The sequence below is a fragment of the Stegostoma tigrinum genome, chromosome 12 (genome assembly GCF_030684315.1).
Source record: "Stegostoma tigrinum isolate sSteTig4 chromosome 12, sSteTig4.hap1, whole genome shotgun sequence".
Classification (NCBI taxonomy): domain Eukaryota; kingdom Metazoa; phylum Chordata; class Chondrichthyes; order Orectolobiformes; family Stegostomatidae; genus Stegostoma; species Stegostoma tigrinum.
Window position 1 is genome coordinate 16976068 of NC_081365.1, and position 14091 is coordinate 16990158.

Sequence of the window (14091 nt, forward strand, 5' to 3'; positions counted from 1 at the left end):
ACAGTGCTGGTCCGAGGCAATGGAAGACCTGTCTCAGAGACTACTTGTAATCGGTGGACTAGACCGTGTTCTACCGTTCAGTGGAAAACTTAGACGAGTATGCCACCACATTCATGGGCTTTGTTAGCAGACGTATGGAAGATTGTGCACCAAAGGAGTCAATCTGGATGTTCCCCAACCATAAACCTTGAATGAGCCAGGAAACTCACTCCCTACTGAAGATCAGACATGCAGCATTCAAGTCGGGTGACCAGGGCCAATATATAAAATCCAGATATGAATTCTACAAAGCCAAGAGGCAGAACCAGACAAAGTTAGAGGCCCAGACCTACCAATCAGACTCCCACCATCTACGGCAAGGCCTAAATAACATTACACGATACACATTTAAAAGGCATCTGGATGGGTACGTGAATAGGAATGGTTTAAAGGGATATGGGCCAAATACTGGAAAATGGGACTAGATTTACTTCGGATGTCTGGTTGGCATGGACGAGTTAGACTGAAGAATCTGTTTCCAAGCTATACATCTCTATGGCTCTATGACTCATTATTTAGAAGGATGCGAGACAATCTGTTTGAAACTTATAGAATACTGATAGGTCTGAATAGACTAGACATGGAGAAAATGTTTCTCTGATAGTAGAGACTAGAGTCATAGAGTCATACAGCATGGAAACAGACCCTTTGGTCTAACCAGTCCATGCTGTACATAATCCCAAACTAAACTAGTCCCACCTGCCTGCTCCTGGCACTTATACTTCCAAACATTTTCCATTCATATACTCATCCAAATGTCATTTTAACATTGTAATTGCACCCACAGCCATCACCTCATCAGGAAGTTCATTCCACATGTGAAACAAATTGCCTCTTATGTCTTTTTTAAATCTCTCTCCTCTCACCTTAGAAATGTTCCTGCCAGTCTTGAAATTCCCCATCTTAGGGTAAAGCTAACTTCCATCAACTCTATCTCATTATTTTATTAGCTTCTATCAGGTCACCATTCAAGCTCCTATACTCCAGCGATAAAAGTTCCAGCCTATGCAATCTTTTTTCATAACTCAAACCTTCCAAACGTGGCAACATCCTGGTAATTCTCGTGTGAACCCTCTCCAGCTTGATAATATCCTTACTATAACTGGGAAGCCAGAACTGGACACAGCATTCCAGAAGAGATCTCAACAATGTCCCGTACAACCTCAACATAACAGCCCAACTCCTGTATTCAAAGGACTAAGCAATGAAGGCAAGCATGCCAAACGCCTTTTTAATCATCCTATCAATATGCGACGCAAAATTTAAAGAATTACGTACCTGCACCCCTAGGTCCCTCTGTATTAACAACATGACTAAGGACCTCCAGGAGTAGCCTCAGAATGAAGGGACAACACTTTAGAACTGAGATGAGAATGAATTCCTTCAGCCAGAGGGTGTTGAATCTATGGAACTCAAGGCGGGAGAAGGGAGAGAAAACCAAGTTGTTGAGTGATTTACGATAGAGATTAATAGGTTCTTAATTGGTAAATGAATCAAGGGTTATTCTGAGAAGGCAGGATAATAGGGTAGAGAAAATATCAGCCATGATCAAATGGTGGAGTAGACTCGATGGGCCAGATGGCCTAATTCTGCTCCTATATCATATGGTCTGATGGTCTTATGATCTGCCCTGATCATAATATATGGCAGAACAAAGTTGAGGGGCCAAATGGCCTACTGTTGCTCCTATCTTCTTTGTTAATATTTCTATGTTAACACTCATCATCGGAATAGCCAATGTGTCAGGCTATGTTAGCACATCTTTGAGGTCCCATTTGACATTGAACTGAACTCTAATCCTCATGTTCCCCCCTATCACCGAGACCACAAAGTGCACATCAATAACATCACCAGCCTCCATCACTTCCTTCTTAACCCACTGTTCCATGTGCTCTTGACTGGCCTTTCATCTTTCACACTCCAAGAAACTGAGCTCCATCAAAATGAGTCCACTCAAAATGAAACCCATGTCAAAACCCTTACACCTAACACCCCATGTGTTCATTGATGTGAAGTGATGCTTGATCCACCAATATCTCAATGTTGATGTTCTTATCCTCCTATATACCCATCACTCCTCCCTATTCTGTAACAAATCCCAGCGGTAAAATTTTTCTGAAAACGTAACTTTCTTCCAATCCTAGGCTTGTGCATATCATTGCCCTATCATTGCAGCCAACTCTTCAATCAACTAGAATGTATGGTATGGAATTTCTTTCTAATTCTCACTTGGCCACATTCTCATATTTTATGGCCTTCTTTCAAATGTAATTAAGCATTTGGCCACTTCTTCCTCTCCTTCTTCAGTGTTGTGTTCATTGTTGTCTTAAATACACTCCTGTGAAGCATGTGCAATATATTCCTACAGTACAGGTGCTTAAGAAATAAAAGTAGTTGTTCTTGAGCTTTTACTCACCTTATTGTTATATTTCTATTACTAAATGATTCCTACAGTGTTCTGTTTTTTCCTGCACAAATGCCAAAGTATGCAGAGCTGATGCTAATGCATTTCTGGCAGATACATAGATCAATGGTCATTTGTGTAAAAATAAGGCAGGCAATATTATTTCCTTTTTCATTCCATTAACTCCAATTTAACAAATAAGCACTTTCAGAGGTAAACAGAAAGCTGATGAACCACTCACAAAGTCAGACCCATTAGGGCGCTTTAAATCAAACCTGACTTGCCCTTCACTCCCCAATTTAATACCAGTGCCCAGTAAATTAAGAAAGCAACTTTTTTTCTCTTTGAAAGATTTGGTCTGAATGAACCTGCCAGTTAAATAAAGGATCCTGGAATTGTGTGCAACTGCACATGATGTAAGGTTTAGCTGTCAGAGAATTACAGCACAATAACAGGTTCTTTTCCTTTAATTACCTTCACACCCCCACTCACGTCCTCCGTCCATCCTAACCGTCTAGTTCAGATTCATATCTTGTTTGGCTTCACTGTTTGCATGTGGGGAGACCACCTAATTCAGCACAAATTTATCAGCAAGGCTTATACTCTTCAATTTGTTCCTCTAACGCTGAAAATTGTTAACCTTTATCTTCTCTAATCTCACTGCCTAAAATCAAAATTAAGGACTTGCTTCTCTTTACCTCAGTCTCCCCTCCTTTCAGATGCACATTAAAGCAACTCCTTCAACAACTGTCCCACTATTCCTCATGTAAGATAATAAAATGTGAGGCTGGATGAACACAGCAAGCCAAGCAGCATCTCAGGAGCACAAAAGCTGACGTTTCGGGCCTAGACCCTTCATCAGAGAGGGGGATGGGGAGAGGGAACTGGAATAAATAGGGAGAGAGGGGGAGGCGGACCGAAGATGGAGAGTAAAGAAGATAGGTGGAGAGAGTGTAGGTGGGGAGGTAGGGAGGGGATAGGTCAGTCCAGGGAAGACGGACAGGTCAAGGAGGTGGGATGAGGTTAGTAGGTAGCTGGGGGTGCGGCTTGGGGTGGGAGGGAGGGATGGGTGAGAGGAAGAACCGGTTAGGGAGGCAGAGACAGGTTGGACTGGTTTTGGGATGCAGTGGGTGGGGGGGAAGAGCTGGGCTGGTTGTGTGGTGCAGTGGGGGGAGGGGACGAACTGGGCTGGTTTAGGGATGCAGTAGGAGAAGGGGAGATTTTGAAACTGGTGAAGTCCACATTGATACCATATGGCTGCAGGGTTCCCAGGCGGAATATGAGTTGCTGTTCCTGCAACCTTCGGGTGGCATCATTGTGGCACTGCAGGAGGCCCATGATGGACATGTCATCTAGAGAATGGGAGGGGGAGTGGAAATGGTTTGCGACTGGGAGGTGCAGTTGTTTGTTGCGGACTGAGCGGAGGTGTTCTGCAAAGCGGTCCCCAAGCTTCCTCATGTAGTTCTGTGTCGACGTTGATAATAAATTATGTGAATTGCCTTAGGGCCTTATTCTTTAAAGGAGCTACGTATATAAATTAAAGCTGCCATTGCTTCATTCACCTTCCAGGAATGGGCCTGGTTCAGATCAAGTTTTAGCCTACATGGGAAACACAGCTCAAGTCCATTCCTAATTTGAAACGACTTGTTCTACATTTATATAGCACCATTCGCTTCATGGAAACATGCCAATAAGATGCTTCACGAAAGCATTATCAGGCAAAGTGATAAAGGTCACCTGAAGAAGAGAGGTAAATTTTAAGGAGTGGCTTAAAGAAATGGAGACCAATAGAGAGTTGGGAGAGGTCTGAGCAGGAATTCCCAGAGTAAGGCCTTGGCAATTGAAACCATGGACGCTAATGAAAAAGCCAATACTAGGTTATAGGATGGTGTGAGTGTATATAAAAAGGAAACTTGGCAAATTGCCCAGATGTGCTCATTTGCATAGCTTCAAAGGGAACATCATGCCTGCAGAACTCAGCTGCACCCATGCTGAGTCATCACTTGGAGTTGACGTTTGAGGTTGAGACCCTTCTTCAGAATGGGGGACGGGGAAGAGAGCTCAGGAATAAACAGAGGGGTGGGGCTGGGGAAGGCATGTGGGATGGTGATAGGTAAGTGCAGGTAGGCAGTGGCGGGGATTGGTCAGTGAGGTGGGAGGAGCTGATAGGTGGGGAAGAAGATGGACAAGTTGTGTCAGATCAAGGATGTGGGGATGAGATGGAGGGTTGGTCATGGGATGAGGCTGGGGGTCGGGAGATTTTGAAACTGATAAATTCCACATTTAGGTCATTGGGCTATAGGCTTCTGAGGTGGAAAATGAGGTGCTGCTCTTCCAGTTCCGGGTGGTGTCATTGTGACAGTGGAGGAGGTCCAGGAGCGGGAGTGGTTCACGACTGGGACGTGTCGTCATTTGTCGCGAATAGAGTGCAAGTACTCTACAAAGTGGCCTCCGTGCCTCGGCTCGGTCTCACCGATGTAGAGGAGGCCATATTGGGAACAGCGGTTGCAATAAACCACATTGACAGATATGCAGGTGAAAATCTGTCAGATGCAGAAGGTATTTTTGGTGGCTTGAATGGAGGTGAGGGGGAAGCTGTAGGGACAGGTGTAACATGCCCTGTGATTGCAGAGAAAGGTGCCGGGGTGGTGGGGCTAGTGGGAAGTGTGCAGCGGACAAGGGAGTCGCAGAGAGCGCGGTCCCTAAAGAAGGCAGAGAGGGGTGGGGATGGAGGTATATCTTTGGTTGTGGGGTCAGATTGCAGGTGGCGGAAGTGACGGAGAATGATACGCTGGGTACGGAGGTTAGTGGGGTGATATGTGAGGACAAGGGGCTATCTCTGCTACTGAATCCACCTCACGCCAGGGCTCATATTCAGTCACTCTCACCACAGCCTACAATATCTTCCCATACTCATTCTCCCCACAGCCGCTAACACTGAACAATGTCTCCTCACCCCTTCGGTTCATCTTATCACCTGTTCCGCAACATGACGCAGCACTAATAGCTGGGCCACTCATTCCAACCTCATTTATTGTCACTCTTCTTTACATTACAGGAGAAGTCAATCCATAACAGAGCAGTGAAGACCTGAAATCTGTATCCTCACCCACTATGAGGGGAGACACCGTTCCTGTTGCGGTACTTAACCATCAATGCCCGGCCAAAGGAGTAAGCATCACTCTTCATTCCACAGCAACGATCTCAGTAACCCTGCTGTCACCAATCATTCCAACACCACTTGCTGCGACGCCATCTCTCTCTCTCTCTCTCTCTCTCTCTCTTCTTAAAGCTTTGTCAGCTTCCCCATGACCTCTGTAGAGAAATGTCAGTCTCCTCCAGATGCTGAGGGGGACAAGATTACTAAGGTGTTCACATGGACCAGGTGTGTGAATGATGTAGCGCCCTGCCAGTTGACAAGATGTGTGCCCCTCCTAGATGAAGGACTCCATAGCTGCAAGGTGAGGTGCCTGTTTGTGGGCTCATTGGCACGGTAAGGTGGACAAGGCACAATGACCATGCAGGCAGGTGCTAAGTGAGTGGGCGCCAAAAAAGAATGTGAGATTCCTGGAGATGCAGGCCCATGCTCCAATCTGCCCACCGACTGCCTGTCCTTCTCCCAGTGCGCCCCAATGTCTTTGGAGGAGGAGGGCTATGTATTTATCATGCCCAGGGCTGCAGTTTGGGAATGGGTTCATGGAGCCAGCTTTGAGTTGAATCCACCAGATACATTCTCTGGTTTCCTTGCCAAGTTTTATTGCCAACTAGTTAATCGATGAGTTTTGTTAGAGAGGCTGAATATTAATGAGGCAGCTTATGGCATTGACTACAGTGAGCGATAACTGATGTCAATTGGCATCTCCAGAAACTCACAATGCTGCTTGGGGAAAAGGATAAAGTAGGAACAAGGTGATCTTGACACCAAGATGGGCCTCACCACACTGTATGTCAGAATATGAGTGCATCTCACCAAAATCCACACCGCTTAGACTCCTATAAGATTCCATTCTTTACTTAGGGGCAGCAGGGTGGCTCAGTGGTTAACGATGCTGCCCCACAGTGTCAAAGCCCCATGTTTAATACCAGCCTAGGGCGACTCTCTGTATGGAGTTTGCGCGTTCTCCCCATGCGCGCATGGGACCCTTCTAAGTGCTTTGCTTTCCTCCCACAGTCCAAAGGTGTGCAGGTTAGGCCATGCTAAAATGCCCTTCGTGTCCAGGGATTGTAGGTTAAGTGGATTAGCCATGTGGTAATGCAAAGTTACAGGATAAGGGGTGAGTCTGGATGGGTTGCTCTTTGGAGGGTCAGTGTGGACTCAATGGACCGAATGGTCCCTTTTCCCATTGTGGGCATTCAATGATTTCAATGATGCTGTAAAGTGCTCTGTAACCAGCTTCTGAAATGAAGTCTATGCTACCATGCTGGGAAAAATAAGAGCATTCACGCACAATAAGATGCCACAAAAGAAATAAGCAACATATAATCCATTGTAGTTGATGTTGGTTGAGTGATAAGTATTGGCCAGAATGCCCCTTCTCTTTGTCGAAATCTGTGATCACTGCCATCTGCCTGGGACAGTAGGTAGTATAATCATCATCAGAGAATTAGATTCTCCAGAAGAGCAGAATGCCCTCACTACCTTACTATTAAATCAGTCTTCGTTTCAAATGGAACATGTTTATAAAATTATGAGAGGCATAGATAGGGTTGACAGTCAGACTCTCTTTCCCAGAGTTGAAATGTCTAATACATGCTCTCAATTAAGGTGAGGGGGGGAGGCTCAAAGGAGATGTGAGGGGCATGTTTTTCACACAGAGAGTTATAGGTGGCTGGAACGCACTGCCAGGGGTAATAGTGGAGGCAGCTACAATAGAGCCTTTAGATAAACACATGAATCAGCAAGGAATGGAAGGATATGGACCATGAGCAGGTAGAAGGAATTAATTCAACTTGGCATCATGTTCAGCACAACATTGTGCACCAAAGGGCCTTACCTGTGCTGTACAGTTCTATGTTCAGTGAATCAATTCTCATCTGAAGGGCCTCATGGGAAGTGACATTGACACTGTGTTGACTTCTGCTGAGAATTCATGAGGGTGAGATGGAGAGAACTTATCCAGACGTCCCCCTGATGAGGGGGCTGAACGCCCACCCAGATTCCCTTCCAGCAGACTTTCAAAGGGGCCGGATTGAACTGGGGCAAGGAACATTTCATACCAGCCTTCCAGGATGCAGGCAATTTCAACACCAATTCCATGGCTGAGTCTGCCACCTCACCTCACACCTGCAGTGAGCTCACCTTCCCCCAGAGAATATCCAGAGTCTGATGCTTTCCATAGTCAGATGCACAGCATCACAGATGGTGTGGTGAAACCACACAGGAGAGTCACTAAATACCGTTTAAGAGGGGTCTTAATTAAGCTTTGACCCCTGCAATATACTACTGCCTTAAACAACATCTTAAACAACAAAAATTATTGGGGGTTACTTAAGCACCTGGCTGGGGGTTATATAAGCACTGGGTGTTGGGAGGGGCGGAGTTATAAAAATCACTGGGCTGGTGGTGCTGTAAAAAAATGATTGGGTGTTATAAAGATGCTGAGTGTGTTGTGGAGGGAGTGTTGTTATAAAATTATTGGATGTTATAAAAACACCTACGAATCTGCTGGGAAGGCACACCAACACTAGCTCCCTCGATCAATCCAATATCCCCAGCATTGAGGCACTGACCACCCCCTGATTAGCTACAATGGGCTGGGCACTTCATTCATGTGACCAATGCGAGACTCCCCAAGCAGGTGCTCTACTTCCAGTTCCGAAATGGCAAGTGAACCCCAGGTGAACAGAGGAAACACTTCAGCGATACCGTCAAGGCCTCACTGGTGAAGTACGGCATTCTCGCAAACACCCGGGAATCACTAGCCCAAGGCCATCTAAAGTGGCGGAGGTGCATCCAGGAAGGCGTTGAGCGGCGTTGAGCACCTCAAGATTTGCCGTTGGGAAAAAAATGGGAGCCATGCGAAAACACTGAAAGGAGTGTGTTGGCACATCAATGCTCCAACCATCTGTTCCCGTGGCTACCTCCTGCCCCAAGCATAAGAGAGCCTGCAGTAGCTGTTATCGGTCTGTACAGCCACCTTTGGGCTCAGCCTGAGGGTGGAATAGAGTCATCCTCATCCTGCAAGGAACTGCCAATAAATGAATGAACAAATACACCAAACGCTGAGGCAGAGCTCAGAATGGCATGGGCTGCCAGAGCAAAACTGCAATCAGTCAAACTATGTAGAATCAACACAAATAACGTAGCTGTATATTGCCTGAATTATTTGATGGTGTCTTATCAAAGCGTGTCACACATTTTCTGCACATTTTATACGGTGACTGGCCCCTTTGGGCGAAAAACTGGTAATAAAAGCAGTGTCCATCACCTTATCCCCTCAGGTTTGCAATCAATAGTGGTATTGCAATATTGTTATATAATATAATAACGATTTACACTTCCTCCAGTTTTCACCACAGCATGCTCCTGGCCAATGTGGGTAACCTCTCTATGCTGATATCGTACTCACTTCCACCGTGGTCTAATCTGTCCAACACCATGAATAGCAATGAGTGCCACAGCTTCCTGGGGGATGCCCAGTGTCTAGTATCTGCGCCAAGTGCTAACTTTTCATAGCTGAGTCCAGAAAATGGGAGCTTGAAGAATCGATGGCCCTTGTGAATGCGTTTTGGGACATGCTCCAAAGACATCCCTTTGCAGCGGGAGCAGAGATGGGATTGGCAGGATATCAGCTCCAGCAGCGCAGGCTCTACTCATGCCCAACACATCTTTGGATAAAGGAAAGGGCTTGGGCTGAACTGTGGCAGAAGTCCCAGCACCACCACCAAACAAACGTGGATTCCTCCTGGGTATAAACTCCTCACTACTGCATATTCTGAACCTTGGGATAACACCAATGTGCCAATATTGGTTCAAGTATCAGAAATTCCAGTGGGGTTAGTGTACAATAAAAAAGCCTTGCACTGCTCTTGCACCCCCCCCCCACCCTGCCTTGTGGTGGCTGGGTGGTATTGCAGGTTTTGGGACGACCATGGTGGCACAGCAGCTCATTGGTTAGCAATGCTGCCCCACAGCACTGGGGACTTGGGTTCGAATCCAACCTTAGGCAGCTGTCTGTATGGAGTTTGCATGTTCTGCCTGTGCCCATGTGGGTTTCCTTTGGGTGCTCCGGTTTCCTCCCACAGTCCAAAGACAAGCAGGCTGGGTGAATTGGTCATGCTAAATTGCCCCATGGTGTGCAGGCTATGTGGATTAGCCACGGGAAATGCAGGGTTATGGGGATAGGGTAAGGGGTGGGCTGCTCTTCAGAGGGTTGGTGTGACCAAATGGCCTGCTTCTACACTGTGGGGATTCTATGATTAAGTGCCAGAAGTCAGTTCAACTGTAGGAGGCATCACAGCTGAGTTCAATCTTATTACTGGCCTTTCGTGCATGTGTACTTTCCAGGGATGATCATATAGAAGTGGGACAAGGCAATTGAGATGGGTTTCCACCTGAGATCAGTGAAGATGACTCTATCCCACGCATATTTCAGCCTGTCTGCTGAACATGTGGGGGAGGGCACAAGACTTTCTGATTATCTCGGCCACTGAAAAAACACCCAAGATTAAAGCCCTCGACTAATTTATTCTTTAAAGCGCTAAAGTTTGAGGTCAGCCTCAGGGTGTATAGATCCATTTTTGATATTAATGTCATCCCTCTGAATCCTTCACTTGATTTTCAGCTCCCTCCTATTATTCCCTGAATCTATCTTTTTTTGCCTTTCTTTCTTCTCTGTTCTTTCCCACTCAACAATAATTAAACAATGATTTCTCTGATGTCCTGCGGTGTTCCACGACCACTGAAATATTTACAGACTATAAATGTTTAATTTCTATGGCCATCTGTTGGACTGGCTCTGAATGGTTGCTGTTTCTCTCACTGCATTGTGTACGCACTTGTTTTCTGTCACGCTAAAGGCTACTGCAACACCCTTATATCCTTTCATCTCGCTTTCTCTTCTTTCCTCTCCTCATTTCCCTCTCTATTCCATTTGTCTCACTCCTCTCATCCGTCATATTAACTTATTCCCTTTCCCCACTTCTCCTTGTGCTCTACTCCCGTTACCTTTGTTCTGTACTTTCGCCTTTCTTCCTTGCAATCAAAATTGCTGACTTATGCTCATTCCCATTCAAACAGCTAATCATTTTGTCAGAGTGAGCTGCCTGAGGATTTGATCATGGCAACACAGCAGTTTGGACTTTCCACTTATTTGTTTGTCGGTCATTAATTTACTGAAGCAGGACAAACCCTCTAACTGATTGTGCTTTCTTTATCTCTCTTTCTGACATCCAGTGGAGAAATTGGAGAAGAACAAAAATTTCTGAGAGAATTGTTTTCCGGAATTTACATGGCTCTTCCGGAGAGGTTATCTGGAAGAAACCAGGCAAAGGCTTGCCTTCAGCTTCAAACCAAACCTGTAGCTGTCGATATACAAGCAAACGAGAAGGGCAACATGTCATGATGCTAGTAACCTTCACTCTTAAGAACAGCATTTTCCTTGCTGTACTGGACTTATGAATGGGCCTCTCATTTCTGTGGATGTAACACTGTATTCCGCATTTACCCTGATGTAGTTATGTAAGATATGATTTCTTTGGTTAGCACACAAAACAGTACTTTTCACTGTATCTTGGTACATGTGACAATAATAAATCAAATTAACTCTGAATTGTTGCATACTTATGATTCCCATCGCTCCCACAATTAATGACCAAGCCTTAGGCTGAGTAGGTTCTAATCCCTGGAAATGCCATTCTCCCATCTCCAACTCCCTCTCTGTTGCCCTTTAAAATCTACCTGTTTGCCTGATCCTTTAGTCAACTGTCCGAATATCTCCTCGTGTGTAAAGTCTTGTCTGATAATGCTCCAGTGAAATGCTTTGCAACCTTTTCCACAGTGTAAAAAGCGCTATATAAATGCATGTTGTTACGATCTATCTGCTCCCATCCACACTGCATATTCTCCCATCTGTATCACACAACCATATAACACCCTCCCCCTCGCCAACAACACTACAACCTCCACTGCCTCAGCTACCCAGTTTCAATCTCCTCAGATAGGCAGAATAAGAAGTTCAGGATAATTTGGGAACCTTCATGTCAATAATGAGGAAAGATATGCGTTAAGTGTGAGTTTTTATGGAAAAGGAATGCCTTTTCTCTAGCTTACATCATGAGTTGACAGCAGCTGGTAACAAGGTGAGATTACCATGAACATCTTGTGAACATTACCGTTCATGTAGATAGACTTGAATCAGATGGATGGTATTAAAAAGAAAAGGAAGCTTCTGACAACATAGGCTGTAACAATCTATTATTCATTACAGATAACCCAGTAAAACATTAACTGTATTGTTCCACCTTAAACATAACTTGTCATTAGGTAGAGAGAACAAACTATACACCAGCCACGGATGTTCAAAATTGAAGTAACTTCTTTCTTTCAGAAAAACAGTCAAATAGCAAACAGCCTTTCTTTCACCTGCAGCACTTTACAGAAACTTGAGCTCTTACATTGAGTTCAGCAGACTCTTTCAGACATAAATGGAATGGGAGAGGGAGATTTGATTGTTAGGATAATATTGCTTAAAATTGGAAAATAATTGTAAGACCTTAAACTTCTGGCAAACTTCCAACATCTGATGGCTCACTAGATCTTTCATAAAGAATGATACATGCAATTGACAACACTTCCCAAACCCAAAACTACTTCCATCTGGAACGACAAGTACAGCAGATGAATGGGAACACCAGCACCTGCAGGTTCACCTCCAAGCCACTCACGATTGTGACTTGGAAATATATCGCTGTCCTTCAGTGTCATAGAGTCATCACTGGGTCAAAATCCTGGAATTCTGTCCCTTATATCATTGTCGGTGTTAGGTGGACATGGGCTGCAACAGTTCAAGAAGGCAACTTACTATCACCTTCTCAATGGTAACTCGGGATGGGCAAGAAATGTTGGCCCAGCCAACGACAGCCTACATCCCATGAATTAGTAAGAAAAATTTGTTATGCTTTGCAGCTCTTGATTAGTTTTATGTTTTTATTGCTTGTGCTTTGCTGTCAGTATTTTTGCACTGATGCTACTATAAATTTATGTTGTTTATTGTACCCATGTTTGTTTCCTCCCTTCTTTTGAACTGTTAATTTGCATTTGTCTATATTCACTGTTTTCCCTTGGCTTCACTGTATCATCTTTATCAGAGATTTTCCTTGCACTTTCTGCGTCTTTCTCTTTCGTCTCTGCTGCAGGTTCGTCCTGCTTTGTCTTTACTGCACTCTCTTGTACGCTCTGGCTTTCATTCACTCTGAGTTCCTTTTATCCTTCTGTCCATCTGCTGTAGTCATTTGCTTCATCAACTAAGGCTTTCTTAATCTGTCAAATCCCTCTTGTCTCTCACTTCTGTTTATTACCGGACCCAAGTACCCATACAGTTATAAATTAGTTACTTTTAAATTCATCTCATCATTTACTTCTGCCATATGCACTTAAATTTCCCACTTGAAGAAAATGCAACATAGCTGAACAAAGCTACATATGAGTGCACACAATTATTAATATGGAACATCTTAGTAAAGTGAAATTCACAATAAAAAATAACATAGCATATTGAGCACATTGGAAAAAAATGGATTTTTTTAAAAAATTAAAGCAAACCAGAAAGTGCCAGAAATACACAACAGCATTGATCATCTGACAAGAGACTAAATCAGATTTGTTTTTATCTCAGACCATTGAGGTGTCCATCTGGAACAGTATCCTTCTTAAATTCTTCTTAAAGTTGTAAATGACTGACCGGGTACATATAAAATCCTTTACTTTCCTTTAAAAAGAACTTAAATGATCATAATTTTGTTGAAAAAGAAACTGCATTCAGTGCAGAATACATCAGAATGGAACACCACTGAGTTTAAACATAATTAAACAAGCCGAACTTGGAACCTGAAGGAAAAGGCTTTGTAAACCATTCTGGTCTGAAGGCAGAATAATTAAACATGCACAACAGAATACGATTCCTTTTACTTATAAGCCTCACCTCGCTCATGGTTAGGCTGCAAACGTCTCTCTGTGGGGTTTTTGTTTGTGGTTTTTCTCTCCCTCCAAGGTAGTTCAGGTTCACACTCTGCTAGTGTCAGGAGCTCAGCAACCAGCCCTCTGTGATGCCAAGCTCTGAAAGCAGATCCTTTTAAACTCAGACAGAACCTAATGTCATCACACCTTCGGGGGAGCCAATGGAAATCGACGCTTTAAACTTCAGCAACCCGAGTCTGACACACTCTCATGCCACCCAGTGTTTCAAATATTAATAGAACACTTCAAGGTACGAGCTTAAGCTTCTCGCTCTCCCACACACATTGTGTTAAAAGAAGGTTAGCCCAGTTGAAACATTTTTTTAAAAGAGTTTTGCTTTCCCTGAAGGCTGTTCTCTAACCTCTTGAGCACAGTAAACAGAATGACGTTCAGGATGGGGAGAGCTTTGATCTTCGTACACTGTCAGCATGAACAGTGCCCTCACTGTTTCCATATATACAAACCATATTTG

General features: G+C 44.3%; 1 protein-coding gene across 1 annotated transcript in view; it reads right to left on the reverse strand.

Annotated features, from left to right (window-relative positions):
* The window catches only part of pcp4b (Purkinje cell protein 4b), a 99585-nt gene extending 85852 nt beyond the window's left edge, over positions 1–13733 (reverse strand). Inside the window, exon 1 of the mRNA XM_048540196.2 lies at positions 13585–13733. Coding sequence (XP_048396153.1) covers positions 13585–13593 — 9 coding nt within the window. The 5' untranslated portion in view covers positions 13594–13733. The remainder of the gene's footprint in view (positions 1–13584) is intronic.
* Between the last annotated feature and the right edge of the window lie 358 nt (positions 13734–14091).